The 22,024-nt window shown below is 37.4% G+C and overlaps 3 protein-coding genes across 3 annotated transcripts in view; 1 reads left to right on the forward strand and 2 right to left on the reverse strand.

Annotated features, from left to right (window-relative positions):
* The window catches only part of chrm5b (cholinergic receptor, muscarinic 5b), a 24,800-nt gene extending 19,288 nt beyond the window's left edge, over positions 1 to 5,512 (forward strand). The window contains exon 2 of the mRNA XM_033991466.2: positions 2,088 to 5,512. Coding sequence (XP_033847357.1) covers positions 2,106 to 3,704 — 1,599 coding nt within the window. The 5' untranslated portion in view covers positions 2,088 to 2,105 and the 3' untranslated portion in view covers positions 3,705 to 5,512. The remainder of the gene's footprint in view (positions 1 to 2,087) is intronic.
* Positions 5,513 to 5,917: 405 nt separating this feature from the next.
* emc7b (ER membrane protein complex subunit 7b) lies at positions 5,918 to 10,805 on the reverse strand. Its single transcript, XM_033991071.2, has 5 exons — positions 10,450 to 10,805; positions 9,426 to 9,545; positions 8,828 to 8,966; positions 7,965 to 8,045; positions 5,918 to 6,455 (listed from the first exon to the last, which is right to left on the reverse strand). The coding sequence occupies exons 1-5, from the start codon at positions 10,680 to 10,682 to the stop codon at positions 6,306 to 6,308; spliced, it is 723 nt and encodes a 240-aa protein (XP_033846962.1). The 5' UTR covers positions 10,683 to 10,805; the 3' UTR covers positions 5,918 to 6,305.
* A 1,432-nt stretch (positions 10,806 to 12,237) lies between these two features.
* Positions 12,238 to 20,844, reverse strand: katnbl1 (katanin p80 subunit B-like 1). The gene is made up of 11 exons (XM_055232361.1): positions 20,833 to 20,844; positions 19,052 to 19,068; positions 17,108 to 17,232; positions 16,575 to 16,612; positions 16,202 to 16,481; positions 15,257 to 15,372; positions 15,126 to 15,176; positions 14,491 to 14,580; positions 13,841 to 13,945; positions 13,674 to 13,767; positions 12,238 to 12,754 (listed from the first exon to the last, which is right to left on the reverse strand). Exons 3-11 carry the CDS (start codon positions 17,219 to 17,221, stop codon positions 12,722 to 12,724), a joined length of 921 nt encoding a protein of 306 aa, XP_055088336.1. The 5' UTR covers positions 17,222 to 17,232; positions 19,052 to 19,068; positions 20,833 to 20,844; the 3' UTR covers positions 12,238 to 12,721.
* Positions 20,845 to 22,024: the final 1,180 nt, after the last annotated feature.

Raw genomic sequence — 22,024 nt, forward strand, 5'->3', positions numbered from 1 at the left:
TTCAGAGCTGAAATCGCTGAAGTCGTGCGAGAAAGACGTCTGCTTCACTAAAATGGAGAAGATGAAATCTGCTCTTGAACCCTGCATTAAGACTAAATAAAACTCAATAAAAATATTTTAAATATTTATTATTCGTGTTTTATTGTTTTACTGTCTAAACCTGACTTACATGCAGCCGTACAACTGGTCACTATTATGAAGGATATTGGTGAAACCTGAAGTAAAAATACAAAAAATACACAAGTAAAATTAAAAGTATTAAAGTACCTGTTTAAAACTGTATTTAAAGAGTAAAAAGTAAAAGTGGTTAGCTGTTTTAAGATTTTGAGATCTTATAAAGCAGGAGTGCCACACGGAGGGTCACAGACCAGTGGTGAATACAGTCAATAATTCAGATGGTGCATTTAAAATAGTTTTGACTTCATACTTTAAATAAGGCTTGAAATATTAACATATTAGGTCTGTAGGTATATATATAGGTCATATATAGGTCTGAATGGCAATGCAGTGTGATGTTATTTAGGTTATATTGGGAGGATTACTCAAATTTGTCACAAAAAGTACTGATTATGATCAATTGGGCCAGTTCAACTGAAGGCCTGAGGGCCAGTAAAATTCGTCTCAGTGCCACGTTTGGCCCCAAGGCCACAGTTTGGGCATGCCTGTCCTAGTGGTACGGCAGGATAGGTCAAACACAGAGGACATATTTTCACCCTAATCTTAGTATTTTCAAGACCTTACACAAGCCTACAGTTGTGGCACTACAGTTTTCCAGCTCTTGTGGGCCTTGACAGAGGTTTGTTCCACAACACGGGAGACATTTTAAAAGCTGACATCTTGAACTCTTCTGTCTGAGATAAAAGTCTGCAGCAGGTGAAGCTGCCAAGTTCAAATCTAACAACCACCCAGGAGTGCTCAAGACAGCTGCAAGCCAAACGCAGTACGAAGGAGGACACACCACACTGTTTGTGCAGGCCAAGCTTGGTCAAATTCTTATTATTAGTAAAAGAATTGATACTTGCGATACTTACACTATAGCGACACTAGCATTTTCTGTGTATATTCATCAGCATTTTTGTACTACTGTTGCCCACTGCTCCTGACAGGTTGTCCAAGTGCAGGGGTGTCCAAACCTTTCTCATCAAGGGCCACATATAAAAACACAGACAAAGCTGAGGGTCGATTGAGAGCCATAGACTGGTCACCAATACAGTGAATACTTCAAATCTGTGTGTTTATTACAAATTAGACTGAACCATTCGACCTTTATTCATGCTCACACCCTCAATGGGACACGTTAAATATTTGATATGGGCTTGTTAAAGTAGATTTTCAGAAATGTACAGTAAAAAGTACTGTGTGTGTGTGTGTGTGTGTGTGGGGGGGGGGGGGTATATATATATATATATATATATATATATATATATATATATATATATATATATATATATACACACACACACACACCCACACACCCCACCCCCCCCCCCACACACACACACACCCCCACACACACACACCTGATCATTTCTATAGTGACTGGACCCATTAAGAAAAATCATAATTTTAACAATATTGATTGTATTAAATGTATCTGTATTAAATGTTTTTGGCCTATAGACTGTGATGTCATCTGAAACTCAGCAAAACAAAATAACTGAAACAACAATTTTGGGTTCTGCGACCATGACTGTATCCTGCCAGAAAACCTCACCTGCTTGTTAATCATTGATATCAAAATATTCAATACCAGCACCAAAACTGAGATGAGAAAGAGGGCTTTTAGCTGTTGCTTCACAAAAATGGAATACACTTCAAGGAAAAGCAAAACTGGATACATCAATGACACAGTCGCAATTTATTAATCTGGTAACAAACTTTTATACTCACACCTGCTCCTGTTTTTAATGTTTTATATGCACTTGTATACTTGTTTGTTTTGTTTGTTGGGTTTTTTTTGGCTTGTATTGTATTTTAAACAGGGTGCCCATGAAAAAGAGAGCCTAAGTGCTCTCATTTGGTAAATAAAATAAATGAATCCAAGAATCTGCACCGATGCTAAATTCACCTGTTTTTCTTTCTTTTAGGAGCTGTTCTTTTCCCAGATGGATCCCCAGAGGAGCATCTTCCGTGACCTGTCCAACTACACCAGTGACTTTGAACCCAACAGTGTGGATACTAATTTGACCAACAGCTCTTTTGGCAACTCATCCCAAGCCCACATCTTTCACCACAGCCTATGGGAGGAGATCGCAATCGCCACTGTATCTGCTATTGTGAGCTTAATAACCATTGTGGGCAACGTCCTGGTCTTGGTGTCTTTCAAAGTCAACAGCCAGCTTAAGACAGTCAACAATTACTATTTGCTCAGCTTAGCCTGTGCTGACCTCATCATAGGAGTGCTGTCAATGAACTTGTACACTACATACATCTTAATGGGATACTGGTCTTTGGGAAACATAGCGTGCGATCTTTGGCTGGCGGTGGATTACGTTGCCAGTAATGCTTCAGTTATGAACTTATTAGTCATCAGTTTTGACAGATACTTTTCCATTACAAGGCCATTAACATACAGGGCAAAGCGGACTCCGAAGAGAGCAGCCATTATGATAGGCATGGCATGGATAGTGTCGTTCGTTCTCTGGGCTCCTCCAATTCTTTGCTGGCAGTATTTAGCTGGCAAGCGTACTGTGCCGCTGGATCAGTGCCAAATCCAGTTTTTGACAGAGCCCGTGATCACTTTCGGCACTGCCATTGCTGCTTTCTACATCCCTGTGTCTGTTATGACCATCCTGTATTGCCGCATCTACAAAGAAACTCAAAAAAGGACTAAAGATTTGGCCGAGTTGCAGGGACTAACCAGTGGAAGCGTTCAGGAAGGTGTCAAACCTCAAAAGACACCAATTCATTCCTGTTTCCATTTTACACGAGAGAAAGCAGACCGCAGCCAAGCATCCTGGTCTTCTTCCAACCAAAGCAACGCCACCAAAACCACTACACGCTCCGAAGAGGCGTGGACTAAATCCGAACAGGTGACCACTTCCTTCAACAGCTACACGTCTTCCGAGGAGGACGAGCATCATGTTTCCATGGATACCCCCCAGGGCTCCTTTAAAGATCAAAATCGGGGCAGTAAGAATGGACAGGTTGTGGACTACGGAGGCGACGAGCAGTATTTCTCCTCGCCTTCCAAACAAAACTGCAAAAAGGGCATTGCGTACAAGTTCAAATTGGGTTCTAGAGGAAAAGATTCGAGTCCTGAACCATCTCCAAGAAACACTGCAACAGAGCAGGCGGTCAAAAACAACCCGTCGCCGTCTTCCTCCACCACTTCCAAACCAATAGATCCCAATATGAAGAATCAAATCACCAAGAGAAAGCGAATGGTGCTCGTAAAGGAGAAAAAAGCTGCCCAGACCTTGAGCGCGATCTTGCTAGCTTTCATACTAACATGGACACCCTATAACATAATGGTACTTATCTCCACCTTCTGCGGCGACTGTATTCCCACCTGGTTGTGGCACTTGGGTTATTGGCTGTGTTACGTCAATAGTACCATCAATCCAATGTGCTACGCCCTGTGCAACAAGACCTTCCAGAAGACCTTCAAGATGCTTCTACTGTGCCAGTATAGGAGGAGGAGGTGCAAGGAGAAGCTCTACTGGGGAGGACAGAATGCACACGTCAACAACAAAGTCACTTGAACTGGTCAAGCAGGAACAATGATGAGGTTTTAATGGCGTATTGTGTAAGCATGGGTTTGCAGTGTACATTCATTGGTCATAAGGCTGCGTCAGGGAAGGATGAGAGTGATGGAGTATATTTATAGAGTGGACATTTTACAGTGATTACAGTAACTGATATCCAAGCGGCGGACATGTTCTAACTGTGGGATCTACTCGAGCACACAGGCTATTTAAAGAAGTGAAGAGGTGCACTTGCGATTTCTCTTTCAATGTGATGTCTGTTCTTGTGTCACTCATGCTAAGTTGATAAAAAATCATTTTTATAAAGATAGCATAGACTTATAAACTTATAGCAGAAGAAAAATTCATTTTTTTTGTGTGCTATGGATCATACCTAGACAACTGAGGGATTACACATAGACTTATAAAACTTATGTCACATTTGGTATAGCAGCAGTTCCTTTGTCCACAGTTCTGTGACCTACTCCGCATGGACTTACTTCCAACCAAAGACATGTTCAAAACATTTTTCAAATCTTTGAATGACGTGAAACATCATTAGCCTCTAACGGAGAAGCATAAAACGACAGTGCTAGATTTATAAATGATGATTTTATATATATGCTAATATTTGACATAAATAATTTTACTCTGCATTGATAAAAACTCACATTTTAAAGAGGGACTAAACACCTCCTCCTTCAACCACATTTCAAATAGAGCTGCTGAACTGAGGAGGACTAAAGAAAAGAGTGGGAGAGGAGGAGGTCTGGACATATGAGGAGCAATGTGATTGGTCTAACAGGTATCCACACTTCAAATTCAGTCCATACAGCCAAGTGTTTGTGATCAAAAACCTGTCTTTAATCAGGTCAGTCTTGTGTGATGTCATCAGGTACTTGAAATCACAGTGGTCACTGAAGGCAGCACACATTTATATTGAGGTGTTTTTGACCTGAAAGCTGCAAATTTACCTAGTTTGTACAAAAATTCCCAAAAAGGACTAGCAATAGTAGATCATAGTATTAAAAAAACATGTATACAGTTTAGCAGCAAACAAAAAAGTTGATTGGGTGTTTAGTTCCACTTTAACAAATTAAATTACAGCTGATTTATTATTATTATAGGCCAAACTTTTCTAATACAGTATAAAAAAAGTGACAGAGCAAATTATTATTAAAGCGTCTGATTAGAGGCACAAAGTGAATAGTTTGATAGAAACCCTATTGTTATTTGAACAGCACTTACATTGCAGTACATTCCTAGCCTGGTGAGCCTGACTGGATCTATGAAGGATTTTTTGTACAGCCAGGCTGTCTGTGCCAGGCTGAAGTTCAAACTACTATGTGTTTCTGCTTAAATACTCTGTATATAATGGGAAGAGTGTAGAGCTCTTTATATTTTTTTTCTTGATTTGACACTTTGACAAAACTTTAATATAAATTTAAATGTTACGCAATGTTTTTTGTTTCTGAATTTTGCTGATGTTTGATTTTGTTTTCAAGGGCTTTCAGTGGTTTCTGTGCATATGAACTTCTTATGTTTCACATGACATAACTTTGAGATTACTCAGTATATCCAATGTGCATAAGAGTAAAAAATTGATTGTTGTAAAATACACATATCTTCCTGTGGGGGGCGTCGTGCTGTTGTAAATGAAGCGCTGTCTCTTAGATGTGTGGTGTTCTGTTGATGCTTAAACTCTGTGCCTTTGGTGAGCTCAGAGTGAATGAAAATGTGCAGTTTGTCCATTAGTGAAAGTTATTTGTACAATTTGTTACTTGTATGAAATGCCAAAAATACACTTCAAGTTTATTTTTAAAACCATAGATGTGTCGGTGCTTGCTTTGTGTGTTATTTACAAAATGAGACAAACTTGATCCTAATTTTTGTGTAGATTTCAGCATTTTAAATCAAAGAACTACCCAAATATATAAACATACAGTATGTAATTTCAATGACTACTCAATTTTCCAATGAATTCCAATATTTCATTTGTCGCACAAATGTGAGAGGACTAGAGCAGAAATCATTTTGATTATTCTGTCCTAAATTATTTATTTAGGACTATAATTTTAAGAAGATATTCAAATTCAAAAAATAGTATTAGTATTCTAGCTGTTATTATAATTCACTGGCAGAGGTACATCCTAATGCTGGATCTCTACAGCTTTGCACATTTAAACATTTACTGCAAATACGTGTTTATGAATTTTTGAAAATAAGACACATTTTATATACCATCACAATTTATTAATCTGGTTTTTAAATAAGATCTCATAAGTCTTAAAATTTCAATGCATCTTCATTCACAGTCGCTTTACAGTTTTCAAAGACAAAAAAAACCTTTGTATATGTATATATGCTCTGTATTGGGAAGTAGCAGCAGAAATAATTAAGTTAGAAGAGTAACATTGAGCGGTCTCACAGATAGAGGAAATGTAAATTAATATTAGCATTTGTTAAGAATATCAGTGCAGAACAAAAAAAAATCCAATTGTACCTCATAGGTCAAATGTGCTCAATATCTTAATAAAGAAACTGTACAGTAGACCCCAATGGGGAAAATAATGACACTTAAAAATCTTGCTTCCATGGCATGTCCAGTAGGGGGCAGTACTACCTCCGTTTGACAGCTGGCCGGGTGCCCTTGCTGCTACCTCCAGCTTTACTTGAACCCTTGGAGCCGGAGAACAGTTTGGTCATGAGCTCAGACACGTCCGGTAGCTCGGGGTTGGGGTTCAGCATGTTCATGGACTGTTCCATTTCCTGCAAGAGTAGGTTTATTACTATAGGTTTATTGTGAGTATGTGGTTTCTTTGAGCATTATAAACAAGCATTATGAGGAAAATATGAACTGAATGGACCCAGGGAAAGATTTCAGTTAAACAAGAAGCAACAACGTGTCTTTTATGCACCACCAGTCAGTCACACAATATAAATTACCAAGGAATAGTATCAAAAATAAGATACTAATCGATATTAAAACTAGTATCAAAACTAGGTACTCATTTGAGCAAATATTGATACTAAAAAAGTTACATTCAAAAGACAGAAATTAACATTTTCTGAATAGCTTTAGAACAGTCTTGAGCTGTATCAGAATAAGTATAAGACACATAGACTAGTATACGCGCATGGACCACTATGTAATCTACCTGGACAACTGATGTGATTACACAGATATAAGGCCACATGGTAATATAAAAGAAAGTACTATTATTTAATGTTGAAAATGACTTCAACGTGAACATCAATTCTAGTGTGTAAATAAAGAGTGTTTTTAATTGTCATTGTGGTATTGGAATCGGTCTTGAGTATCGAGTCTATTCCATAGTACTCAAATAGAGTTTGAAATTTGTATTGAATTGTTTCTATTGCATTTTGATTTAGATTAGCAATGTTGCACTTTTTAAACATGGTCAGCAGCATTAACATTTGAGATAAGATATAAAAATCATGCATCTCAGAATATGTTTGTAGGGGACTAACATGTAAAGGCATAGCATTTTTTATTACATACAGGATCATTTGTTGTTAACAATGAAAACTGTATTACCTACATAACTGCAGTCTTTGTGATTTGTGTAGCTACTCAATTTGTGATGTATTAAGCAGCACTAGTAAGGAGGCTGTAAGGATGTGATAATGACCAAACTAACACTAATATATGAAGTGGTAATGACAACATCAACCAACGCAAAACTGCTGATATATCAACAGTGTGATTATTGTCAACAATGCCCCCGCACCAAATCTGGGCATAAACAAATACTATCAGCCTTCAACAGTATACAGACAATATGAAGCACACATAGCCGGTAGTTACTGTGCAGTGTAATATGTAAAAGAACTTCTTAAGTAGGTCTGTCATGATAATAACTACATCGACTTATCGGTCAATATATGAAAGCTGGAACAATATATTATGGGCCTCAATATTTATAGTGAGTACTTTTTCTGTGCAAGAGTGCGGAGATCTGGAGTATTTTTGTTGTAATATGGTAAGATTTGAGCTGTGGAGGGGTGAATAAATGCCTTACATGGCTAATTTTTTTATTTGTTGCAGTTTATGTCTATTTAAAAATAGTTTACAGGGATTATCTTGCATTATAGTGGCCTTAATTAGTGGCATAAAGTAGTGTCAAGATTATAGTTTTTCCACAATATTTCTCTTCAAAATTTGTTATCGTGATATGTCTATTCATAGAAGAAACTTTAAAAAAAAATTAAAAATGGTGCCAGGGTAGGTGTAGGTTTGAAACTCTTGAGAGTCACCTTTCTCATTTCTGGATCGTTGGTGTTGACAACTTTGGGCAAAAGGACAATGATCAGCAGAGGAAGGACCATCATCATCACCTGTGAAAAGGACAAAAACAAAATGTAAAAAGTCATTTGGACCATTTGCAGTTATAGTGTTGCTATAAATGACCTCTAGTTTCTAAGTATTCTGATATGGAATTAGATATGCACTTTCCCCAGAACTTGATAAGGTCCCAGCATTATTAGCACCAACCACGTTGACTTCAAATCATACTAAGAGTTTGAAGTCTTAAATTTAGAAGTCAGACGAGTAGAATTTTGTAGGTATTCAATTTATGAATACCATTATGATCTAACAAACCCCTTGGTATATTTTCCAGAGTGTTTGTAGAGTGAAACATGAATACTAATTAAAGTCTATTGTGCTTTTGCCATGAATCATTATGTTACAATTTTAAATCACAATATTAATCTAAAACAACTTAATAAAAGAAAGAAGGCCGTTGACTTCCACGTTAGAAAACTTGCATGCCCAATGGGATCAGATATTGCCACAACAAAGAGCCGCCCAGCTGTCAACACATATTAGGATAGCTGCACATCACACTAGTGAGTAGCGCTATTTTTTTTCTATTTGCACCAAATTGGCTACGCAACACTGTAAGAAAAAAATAAGTAATGAGCAGCGGGTGTGTCCTGGTGGTGTGAAAATGGGAGTTGATTGGAGCAATGACATTTTGAATATAGGAATATAAAGATAACTCAAATATGCATGAATCACTCCAAGTACAACTTCAAGAGGGTAAAGCTTAAAAAGTCGAGTTTGCATAATAGGTCAACTTTTAAATATAGATCAAGATAGTGGTGGAGTTAGTCACCATTGGGTTCATGAGGAAGTCGGTCCAGCCCCAGGTCTCCCTCTTCATGAAGTAGCTGTGAGGCCCAGATGCTCGGATCTGCAGGGGGTACGGCTGCCGGATGACTTCAGACGTTTTGATATAATTCACCAGACGTGCCCTTGGGAAATGGACAACAATCACCATGGTAACTCATTGTTGTTTAATTATAGAAACATGGAGGTAGGCCTGTCACTGTAATTATTATATTGACGCATTGTGTAATACAGGAAAGTTGGAACAATATTTTGCGGGATTCTTTGCACTAGGGGGGAATTTTTTTGAAGTACCCTAAGATTTGAGCAGTAGGGGGTCAAATAAATATCTTTTATAACTAATTATACATATTAAGTGTTCCATTCTGATATGTATTTATTGCATTTTATGTTGTTTTTTTTTTTACTGTTACACATTTACAAAAAGGTTCAAATGGATAATGCTGCTTTAGGGTTATTACGTCAGTGGTATACTGTATAGTTTGAAAATTATTGTTTATTGGGTCATTTTTATGTAGTAATATATCATACTTTTGTTACTGTGACAGGCCTACTGTCAGTCAATTAAAAGATGTGATTTTTACCTCATTTTGCCCTTTGATGTGATGTCTACACGCACTGGCTCAAACCTGAAGGAGGGGGAGATGATTTCCACAACATAAGAGCCAGGGGGGATGTCGTTCACTGCAAAGCTTCCATCAGTTCTGGAACAGAGATGAAATCTGTTATTGAATAGCAGTTTCTCTGTCTAATATTTTACATGTGATGATTAGATGTGCTATAAATGTTCTTTGTTATGGCAGTTTGGCAGTTATGTTCTCTAGCACATACTGAAGCAATAACATATAACAATAACTCATACAGGATTTCAGAATATGTATGTGAGGGTCATATGGGCATAGGGGAAAAACTCATGGGGTATAGAGATGGGCAGAATATTGAAATATTGTTAATATTTAGTATGCTGTTATGATCAGAAAAATTGAATACTATGTAAATTATTTCTATGGTGATTGAAAGTTATATCTCTGCATTTTATAGTAATTTTACGCTCATTTCACATATGTCTGATACTTAAATCTCAACTAATGGAGGTAGATAAACATCTGCATATCTCCAACAACATTCAACAACATTGCTAAGACACAGGCTTAATTAGACTTGACAATGAATGAATAACCAAATATAACTGCAATTTAACTTCTGTCTTCCCTCCACAGTAAAGATTAGATTAGTTTATGGTATCTAAATGTAACAGGAGGGTTATTATAAGAATCAAGTGTAGTTTGGGCGTATTAGACTTCGGGGAATAGAAACAATAGCCTTATCTCTGGAGGACAATGTTATGGAAACATCATCACAAACATGAACTCGCCGGGCTACCATAGATCAGCGACACACTTTAGCTCCAATACGCAGTTTAAGCACAATACTGTTCATTAATTATCTTGTTAATCTGTTAACTAGTCTGGACAGTGCTGATCTACCATCTGTTTAAAGCAGCTGTTCTCTGCAGGAGCTACCAGGCAAGAGGCTACAGTAAGTGGCTACAAGCTAATGCTAATGCTAACAGAAAGGGCATCACAAACAGTTCCAGTGTCGAAATACCTCATAAATCCGACATATTCTTCTCCTTCTACCAACACCCGAGCGGAGGACACCCAGTCTTGTGGTTTGATCCCGGGGACGATGGCTCTTCCCTCGATCTTGAAGCGATCCCCGTTGGACTGTGCGGGTACACCTGCGCTAGGCCCCGTGTCCATGTCTGTAAAACACCACGCCGCCACGAACGCACAGTGCACTAAGAGCCATAACAGCGGTATTCTATCTCTAAACTGCATGCTGGGGTTCTGATTAAACTATAAAACAGCTCTAAACGGGTCTAAATTAGCACGGATTTGGGATCTGAGCAGAGACAGCGCGGAAAACTGGGCGCATCAGCTGGCTCTGCAGGAAGTGACGTCACGAGAAATTGTTTTTATTTAAACAAGAAGATGACAAGAATAAAAAAGAAAAAATAAGAAAAAAAAGATGACAAGACAACACAATAACACATCTGAATTGCTTTAGGATATTAATCAGTTACTTTTCATTATATTTTTTGTGTAATTAAATTATAATTATGGTGTATGCACAAGTGACAACCCTAGGTCAGAAGAGATCAATGAAGAAAAAATATAAAAAGAATTAAATACATGCAAGATAGACAAGTGTAATCTAGTTTAGAACATTGCAGACATACCAATACAATAACCATGGATACCTCACATCAGAAAAGTCACACAGTGCACCTTGAAGACTGACATGTTATAACATTGTATCACGTGCACTATTCTATTTTGTGTAATTATGTTGAGAATAACTATACTTGACCTGCTAGAGCTAGACAAATGTTGAGTTAGTCCAGACATAGCAGCCTTGATCCTGATTGTCTAGTGTAGAAGTTGAATACAAGTTTGAATACATGGCAGCTATCCGTCATGTTATGGTTCGCTCTATTGTTTACTTTGGCATGCTGAAAGGGACTCAAAAGCATCCCTCCCATGTCAACAATGGAAGACACTATGGTGCATTGTAGATCTTTGGTTTACCCCTATTGGTTCAAACCTCTTTTTAGTTACAGGAGCATGTTCCTGAATTCAAAGAGTGTGGAGACTGAAGGTGAAAAGTACAAAACATGGCAGTACTATTACGAAGGTAAAGATTACTTTGATGTAATATTGGATTGGCTGCCTATTCAACTTCAACTAAAGACTGTTGTCTGCAAGTAATCTTTTGTGTACAATGCAGTTTGATCTATTGCAGCAGTGGGTAGTACTCAGTTGCATTTACTTCAGTAACTTACCGTTTTTGTTCCCACTCTGAGTAAGTTTACAAGTGACAGAAGCTTTATGTTGACACTATGAAATGATTTGAACATTATTTCAACACTCCTTAAGATATTTTAAGTTTTTCTAACTTTTTGTGTCTATCCTATAAAATTACCAGATTTTGTGCATTATTTAATGTTTTGTCCCTCTAATTCCATTAACTTGAAATTATAAATCAGATGTTGTGTCCCAACAGTTACTCTGTAATTTATTCTTACTTGAGTTTTAGTTTTCCCAAATTTATATTTATTTATACAGGGGAACCCAATGAGAGCACTTGGGCTCTTTTTCATGGGTGCCCTGTTTAAAATACAATACAAGCAGAAAAAAAAACAAAATAAAAAACAAAACAAACAAAACAGAAATACTTCATTAGTCTTAGTAATTTCCTGTACAAAGTAGTGGTTCTTCAAAATTAGTAAATTACTACTAAAATTACAACTAAAAATGTATCATATTGTAACTTTTTGGAAATTGGTCTCTAAATTTTACAATACCTAACTAAATAGACACAAATGATTTTTTATGCTTTGGAATTTTAAATTTATTAAAAGATTAAAAGAATCACTTGTTTTTACATCTCATACATACAGTCAATTGTCATATGCACAGGCAAAATAAAGGAAGAAAAGCTCTAATAACTTAAGACTGTTTCAAGTTCCTGATTGCAAAACATTTGAGCACTAGTTCCACCCACAAGTGCGTTGGTCTTTCCATGGCAAAAGTGGTGCGATTGGATAATGGCACTTCATAGAGCGATACACCCGGTCTCCTTCAAAGACGGTCCACTTCAATGTGAAGCAGGTTGACTTTTTGCTTAGTTTTAAAGCAGGCAGGCGCTCGAGGCCCTGTGTCAAGTGTCTCCGACTCCCACTGAAGGAAGGGAGAGGTCAGAATAGTCAGCTTTAGAGTCGAAATGATCCAGTCTACTTGTCTGGTGGTGTTATCGGCCCCAAACACAGCCGTGATCTGGCCGTAGTGGTCACATCCTCAGAACTGTACCAAGGCTGTCAAGGCAGCTGGGAGAGATAAGCCCCGATTGCCTGCAAGATAAAAAGGAGCTTAGAGAGGAAGGAGTGACAAGTGCAAGACTGAAACTAGCCAATAATAAAGTCCAAAATAGACTGCTAATATTACCATAACATGCCTTTTGGACTACCAATTGCCATTATAAAATTCAGCAAAGACAGCTGTTTTTGATGTCTTTCTCTCAAGAAGTTTGCATGTAAACGTCTATCAGAGATTTAATTATATACATACATTTCTGTTCTACTTGGAAGGGACCATCCATAGATCACGCTAAGTTAATATAGTGGCTACAAAAATCTGCAAAAGTTCTGAGGTTGCCATAGAGAACTTTAGATTTGTCAGATTTTTATGTCAGATGCTCTTCCCGTCACAACCAGCTATGCTAACTGTAGACTGTAGAGTCAGGTGATATTCAAATCCTTCAGGGTCTAGGGCAAGGAATGCTTGAATAAGGGGTATTTTGGTAAATCAACTTTCTCAGAGCTTTCTCAGAGTGGAAGAATGTAAAAAACAAACCTCAAACTATTTAACTTTGTTTTTGGCAAATATAGCATATATTCAAACCAACAAAAGGTAACATGGTGACTACCGTAAATATGTTATGTGCCTAATATAGAAGTGTAATACCCCTTCTTAACCCACTATGGTACTTTTCCAATTTCTCTTGACTCTTGTGAGCTTTAAGCCATGTTATAATGCTGTTACCTAGTGAAAAACATACCTGGAGTTGTGTTTTGTTTACCACATGACATAACCTAGCAGAGCGTTTTCTGTTTGAGAGAAGAACACAGCCTTAATATGCAGGGTTTTGTGTTAATCATGTGTGAATGAAAACAAAACACAACTCCAGGTATGTTTTTGATGAGGAAAAACAATTATAACAGATCAGAAAATAGTGTTATATGGGCCTTTTAAGATGCAATTTCTCTTAACCTTGGCCAGATCTCCTGTAGACCCTGGGACCGCACATAATTTGGACCCCTCCTTCCACAAGTCTTTTAGCCGCTGCTTCATCACTTCGATATTCCTACAAGACACAAATGATTCATTATGACACGGCAACAGTTCTTTATCAACAAACCACAAGCGTGTTTCCTCACCTGTCTTCTGTACAACTGTCCTGCAGTCTTTTGTCCTTTTTGGAGAGTTCAGGCCACCATTTCCTGACAATGGCTTGAACCCAAAGCAAACCCACCGATATGTGCCTATAAGAGAAGACATGTGATTATAAATTAGCACCATACTGATACTTTACAGCTGATGTCATCAACGTGCCTGGGGGTGTGATGATAAGTGTAGGCACTGCTCTGTCTATAGCTCTGTTACTCAAGTTAGACTTCAGTGTTTAATCAGTCTCAAGCTAGATCGCATTAGCCAACAGTCTTTCAGTCACTCACTTTTTTGTTAAAAAAAAAGTGAGTGACTGGGGCCATGAACGCTCATATTGATCAAAGGGTCTTGAAACTGTTGTTTAAATCCACTTTATTTTTTCTTAAAACTTCTTTGACACTGTATGCTAATGTGTGCATTTTATCTCCATGGTAATGACTCAACATTCCACCACAGAGATGCATGTGAAACACCCCCAGCATAATGTTACTGCAAAGTATCAATATTTTTATACTATATTTTATACTAAGTACATCTTTAGACATTCAATATACTGTATCAGATGAGATTGGACATTTTTCTTTGTCCACATTGCAAATGGCAGTGTTGGCATCCACTGCCATGTACATGTGACACTTACTCTTCGTATTTACTGGTGAGAATCAATTTTACTTGGGGCATGAGGTCAACACAGCAGCCGAGTGATAAACATGGTGCTTCAGTTTGAAGGCTGGCAACACAAAGAAAAACAAGTGCTTTGACATATTATGGTTAACAGTATGAGGAAGCAGAGAGAATGATTATATAACATAATCAGAAATCTTGACAACTGTACTCATTAGTCTGATGACGCCAGTAGGTTTGTTGGAAAATTTGTTCAGGTTAAACTTACATGCGTAAAGACCAAGCAAGGATGGCAAGATTAGTCGCAATTAAATTTAAACAGTAATTTGACTGGACGCAATTAACAAATCTCAAAGGCTGCAATTTATGAATTTCTTTCTTAAACAAAATCTCTTGTCTTATTCTGCATAAAATCTGCTAATCCTGTAGTTTAGATCTGTACAAACATGTTCTGAAATCTAATTCTGGCATTAGTTTGTCAGTTCATATTCCAATTCTTCCAGACGCATTTAAATGTGCCTTTCAACAGAATCTTATTAAACATAACTGGAATGCTTGTCAGAAAAGCTGCAATTAGATATTTTTCCCAAATTGTTCAGCCCTAGACCAAGGAGTCCCAAATGTTGATAGAGCTAATGTAGCTATACTCACTTATTTGTTAAGACAGGTAAACAGTCAAGCAGCACTCCTGTGTCCTGTATTCTGTGAAATAGAATACATGATTATCAATGAAACCAATACTTATTAAATACCATCCAATTTGTCACAGTGTCTGTCTTTACCTGATTAGGTAGGCCACCAGTTCAGTGGCGTTTCTTCGCCAAAGGCTAAGAGCTACTTTGAGCCGAAGACTTCTTCCAAATAAGACTTGACTCATTGCTTCATGGTCCTTTGACAGCTGCAGAAGAGGGAAAACATTATGTCAATATTTGAACACACAAGAGTACACTTACTTATCATATACAGTCAGTGGATGTGAGTTCTCATTCAATTGGTAAACTTAAAGATGCTCTGTGTAACTTTCCTAGAGGGAGGTCCACTACCTGCTTGTCTCCATGGAGATAATATTGCTTTGCCTGGTATGTTCCATAATATGGCATTAAACTAATCTATCTTGCATTCTAACAATTACATTACGTTTATTGCCGCGTTTCAGACGGCATGTTAACATTCTACAGGCCAAATAACATTTAGCACTGATGGGAGCAGCTAGAATTAATATAGTCAAATGCAGATTTTTATTGTAATACAGTGAGTTTGAAGGTCTACTCACTAATAGAACTGATCAGGTTCAACATTTAAAAATATACCTTTTGTATATTTTATGACAAAGTACAATATGATTAACAGGGTAATCTGGCTCTCGCCCCCATCTAAGAGTATGACATCAAATTCTAAAATGTGGGAATTGATCAAAAATACATGCGTTCTGTGAAGAGGTGACCCTTCTTACAGTCAGAAGTGACCTGTAACTTACCCTTGTGACATAACCTGCCTGTCTCCATGGATAAGTTTAATAAGTTCATACTCAGAACATTCTAGACAAGGCATTAAAATCTCCATGGAAACAAGCAGGTGATACATTTTTCCAAAATAAAAATTCAATGGTGTATGCTTAAATTGAGTCAGCAACACAAGGTATAGGTATTAAAGCAGTATTAAGACGAGAACATAATTGTAATACTGCATGAACAAACACACGGTCATTTCTACGACATGACACACACCTCATTTAAGTCTGTGTACTTGGAGCTGGCACCGGCCATCTTGGACCCGTCTGTTGCGTTCACAGGAGGCCCGTGGTTGTCATTGTAGTAATTGCTCCGTGTGTCGTCGGAGAAGGTCAGCTCATTCTCTTTGTTGGCCATGCCGTGGTCGCAGGCACAGCCTACATGGGATGCTTTGCGGTGCAGCTTGACGCCCACCACCTCCAATGGACAGCCCTTCCTTTTGCTGGGAGGCAACTTCTTTGCTTTGCCTGAACAGGGTAGTCTGTGCACATGAAATCTGTGAAAACAAGGGGAACATGAGGAAAAACATTCATTTACAAGTGGTTTAAATAGTCAAGGGAAAAACCGAAACACACTAATAAGGACTCACCCGTTCTTATCTAAATCTTCTTCATGTCTATTATTCACCTAAAACAAAAGGGATAGGGGGTTGAGGGCACTACTGCATACAACACCGCACATTCACACCATACAAATCTACAAATACACCATAGAAAATAATACAATTTTTTATTTTTGCCATTTTGTAATTCTCCATTTAAACCACTCTATGATGACAGTTACTTTCGTCCAGCCCCTCCTCTTACTGGTCAATGTTCTTAACAGACAGTTATTTTGTTTATACTAATTTGTTCTCTAGTAACAGCTATATAACACATTTGGATCAGTTGTCTTGTGTAATTTTTGGTTTAAAGAAATAAATGCTAATTTCAGTCTCCACACTGGTATCGGATACTATCAGGCATCAGCAGATACTTAAAACCATAGTATCAGAATCTTTATAAGAACTGAACCAGCTGGATCAGTGCTTCTTTAAATAAATCAAAATCGAGAGAAAATCATGCTATTATTTTTTTGGTTAAACCCATGCTAGAAAAGTTAAAGTATTACAAGTTTCCATACCTGCTTCATGTTCTTGTCAGCAGAGGGCTGTAGACAGGGTCGCAGAAGGCCATTGGGTTTGCTGCAGTTGATCTTGAAGACGTCTTGTTGCCAGACATGCTTACCAGCTGCCATAATATGAGACACTGTAGGGAAAATGAATCATCTTTAATAGAACTGAAGCAATACCCCGGCCTCCACAAACTTCACTGTATTCTGTCTTATTCTTCAAATTAACCTGCTAGATTAGAACTGTTATAAAATGTGATTCTGTGATTTTAGTTTTGTCAATATATTTCAGTCTTTTTGTCAGTTGTTTTGAGTGTGCTTATATACACAATATAAAAATATATACTTCAGTAGGTGCTGCACTGTGTTTTTAACCTCCTGAGACCTGGTGTCCTCATCTGTGGACAACACATTTTGGATTGTCTAGGCCACAATGCAATTTTTTAGAAGACTAAGAACAGCAACAATGCAAAAATGTTCAATTTTCAATATTTCTAAGAGTTTACAAGATTAAGAATATTTATTTATTTTATTTTTTATTTATTTATTTACTTGTTTTTATTTTATTATTTGTACATTTTCTTGATTAATTTTTTAATTAAGTTTAATTATTTATTTAATTATTTTAAAGGCATATGTCTTCTTGCGCCTGTTTGCAGCACTTCAAATGAGACACATTGTTCCAAGAGGCACAATTGTTTCTCATTTTGTTTTTACACGCAGGAAAAAGGTTGCTGTGTTCAGGCACTTAATAGTTTTTGTAAATAAAGTCATGTAAGAGCTTGGGTCTCAGGAGGTTAAGATTCATACATCTTCACTAAAATCATTTGGATAATTTCAGACCTGGAATTGCCAATCTCTACTTAACTTGAGGTAAAAAGTAGCTGTTAACTTGAAAATTACAACTTCATGGCGTCACAAGGTGGAACTGAGCATTTTGAGCTTTGGCGATGTAGACAGCCTAATAATGCATGATTACTCAAACATGCGTGAATGAAACTGAATGAACTCCAGGTATGTTTTTGAGGAAGTAACATTCTAACATGGCTCAAAGCTTACAAGAACAAATTTAGCTAATATAGGACCTTTAAAGATGCAACTCCAAAAAAGTAGGTGAAATTGGAATTTTTAGGCAAACTGTAAGGTCTAGTTTATTCAAATAGTTAATAAGCTATCCAAAATCTAGATATCCACTTTGTATGTTTTTAGTATCTAACATGACAACAAAATTAATCAAGAAATTTAAACATATCTCTATCCATTTTCAGATGTTTGTTTTGTTTGTTTTTGTCACATAAAACGCCTTAAATTGATATGATAACGTTATATGACACACTTAATACATATTCTTCTTATATTAATGCAAGTAAAATAAAGAAGAGGTTTGTGGTTGAAATTTTAAAATTTTTTCCCCCAATTTACCTGCAGTATCTCGCCTTAATTAACCGGATTAATTGATAGCTACAAGTTTGTAAACTGAATTCACTTGATGCTCCATATGTTGTAGCAAATAACACGATGATCTGAACAATACGATAAATAATAAAACACTAAATACGCGTTACATTATGGTGAGAGGCGTTGGCTGCTGTAAGACAAACATTTACACTATTTGCAGGTCTGCTAATGTCACAACATGGCACAAAATGGACTGAAACTACATCCTAATAATGCACAGACTGTTTTGCATTTAACACATGAGTCGTGCGATAGCGTACTGCCGAGAGATCGCTGTCCGAGATCTCACACTAATTAGCGGTGAGTCCTAGCATGTTAGCTCAAGCATGAAAAACAACAGGGAAAGTAGCTGGGCCGCTAGCTGCAGCAGGCTAACGGACGCTAACGGAGGCTAACTCGAGCTAGCCAGTTAGCATGTTGACTCTTTGAACATTTTGTTATACCCACAACAATCCGCGCACTGTTAACTCAAAGTAAATGATTAAAACGACTACTAACCGATTCATCTTGTAAAGAAAACTAAAAGATCTCCAGGTGTGATAATCCAAAAAGGTATAAATCTTCATAAACTTGTCCACTTCAACTTGTGTCAGTGTCGCTTGGCTTGGTTTGGGAGTTTTTACCATTCAAATGAACACACCGCCGGGTATAAGGATTGTGGGATTGAATTTGGCATAAGAACGAGGCAGGAGCGACGCCTGGAGGACACATGGACAAAGAGCGGGGACAAAAACATGGCAATTCGGGTGTGAAGTGGCGCCCCCGTGTGGACACCCGGCTAATGCAGTAAATCATATCCTGATATTGTTTTTGAATGGCTGAGTTTCAGATGACGTCACAACATTCTATAGGCCAATAATATTGAACACAGAGGGGGCGGCGCTAAAATCAATATTGTTAAAATTGTTTGTGGTTATTTGGCAAGTTCAAGTTCTAGTTCTAGTTCTAAAAATTATATCTTTGTACAGCCGATGGGTTCAGCTTTTGTGAACTTACCATTTAAATATTTCTTTGGAAAATACAATGCAATCAACAGGAAAACTGGCACATCTCAGCACATTCTACAATCTGATAATCACCAATAGATTTTCTCATTCACACTCACCTGTATGGACCAGCCATGGCTCATGTGAAAGCTCAGAACCTCCAGAATTCACTCATTCACTTCATTCCTGATTGTCTGCAGGTGTAGTGATGATTCAGATCAGAGATTTATTTTAGGTTTAAACCTGCTGGATTTCAAAAAGGTTATTTTGTATTAGGTTATTATTATAAATCATCACTGCGTCATTTAAATCAGATCCTATTATTTCTTGTATTTTAAGCCTTAAATACCTTTACTTATCGTTAAAATAGGCATAGGCTACATTTGCAACATTTTGTGAACCAGTGTTATGCATTGACTTGATTAAGTTATTTCCCTTTGGTTCTTTGGCTACAAATGTGACTGTAATTGAACTTTTTCAGGAGTCAAAGTCAACACATCCTCTTTACTCACTCATTACTCCGAGGTGAAGTATCCTGTACATACCTCAGCTCAAACCAGTACACGAAAAGACAAGTTTTACTAGTTTACTTCTCATATCTGTCAATGTGTCATGTTGTACCAAGAATGCCAATTTTACATATTGGCTAGGAAACACGTAAACAGTACTACACAAAACTAGGATTCCACCAACAGCCTTCAGGTTTGTGTATAAGTTTCCACTGAGTACTCATACTTCAGTTGTATACATACTCTGAGCACTCGCTTGTACTTTATGATTCGTCACAGTCTTTTTGTTGTAATCGTACACATTCAAATCAAATAGCAGAAGACAATGGGCACAAAGAAAGGAACATTGAAAACAGACAAAGAATTCTGACAATGCAGCGTTCAGGTTATTGTGGACCCGACTGGTACATGTTTGTGTACTACTACTACTACTGTACATGTGACCCACTGTGTACAACATACTGTCCATTCCACAGACAGCAGGCACATGCTTTCTATTAAAGGACGTTATAGCGACGACCAAAACAACTATGCAACTAGCTACAGTGTGAAGTCTAATGCAGAGGACAAGAATACGATAGAGGGCAGGGGGCTGTAGGACTCTGTGGGAGATTCACTGTTTTTAAAGAAATTTCTCAATTTCTGATCCACTAATGTTGAACCTTCTCATTACTTGTTTGGGATTAGTTCCACAAACTTGCAATAATAATCTCATGGTCCAAAGTGAAAAACTGTGTAAACATAAATATGCATACAGTGTAAACTAGTTCATTCTCGTGAGGTTGAAACTTGCAGACCGCTCACAAGCAGACAGGAACAGAGATGTCAGTAAAATGTTATTATGATGATGAATGAATGCTGTCATTGTGTCCTTGGACAAGACACTTAATCGCCCCCGGTGTTTGTGTGCACTGGTGTATGAATGTGTGTGTGAATGGGTGAGTGTTTCCTTGATATAAAGCGATTTGAGTCCCTTGAAGGTGGAAAAGCGCTTTATTAAAATCTGCCCACTGACCATTCAACATCAGTTATTTGCAGTGTACCATTATGTTACGTCTATAACACTGGAGATTGTTCTTCTGCATTTGACCCATCATTTAGTGCTGCTGGGCCATCCGATCAAGAGCAAGGTGAGATATAGGTCACAAACACTGCTGTGAAATAACTGAATACATACACACTGAAAATATGTAATCAGGATATTCATTTTAAGTAACTTTATTTCAGTTACTCTATTACTCTTTCATTTGGTAGTATTCAAAATACAGTTACTTTACTAAATTCAAAGGAAGACATTGTGGTGTTTATGCTGCACAGTATTAGTGAGACAACTATGAAACAAACATAAATGTTATTTTCTACTATGCCCTTTTAAAGTATAATGTAATGCAACTCAATGTGAAATTATTTTTATATAAGTATTCTGTTCTGATTCAGTAGCTAAATACATTTTCAGTGTTCTTCCCACATTGGTCATAAGTAACTATCTCTTAGATTGTACCATTCTCTCATGTCATCCATCTCCACCTGAGCTGACCCTGGGCAGTTATTTACAGTTCACATCTCCACAGAGCCTCCATATAATTGGATTGGACTATAATACAGTCTCACACACATCCACGGCCTGTGGCACTGTGGGAAATATTGAATTTCTCTAATAAATAAACTCAATTATGAGACTAAAAGAACATGAGGCACACTGTTTGTTTATGATCCTATCTCCAAAGCAACATTTATGATTTGTATTCACATAAAGACAATTTAGTGTTAAATATTAGGGATGTAAAAATATACCAATACCTCATTTATTCTCACTTGTAACAGTGACTGCAGAAATGTGCAATTTTTAGCTATCTGTACTGTACTTATTTATTTGTGTATCCATCCATTCATCCATTTTCTTCTGCTTATCTGGGGCTGGGTCGCGGGGGCAGCAGTCTAAGCAGGGACTCCCAAACTTCCCTCACCCCAGACAC

This window comes from Periophthalmus magnuspinnatus, chromosome 24 (genome assembly GCF_009829125.3).
Source record: "Periophthalmus magnuspinnatus isolate fPerMag1 chromosome 24, fPerMag1.2.pri, whole genome shotgun sequence".
NCBI classification, from domain to species: Eukaryota; Metazoa; Chordata; class Actinopteri; order Gobiiformes; family Gobiidae; genus Periophthalmus; species Periophthalmus magnuspinnatus.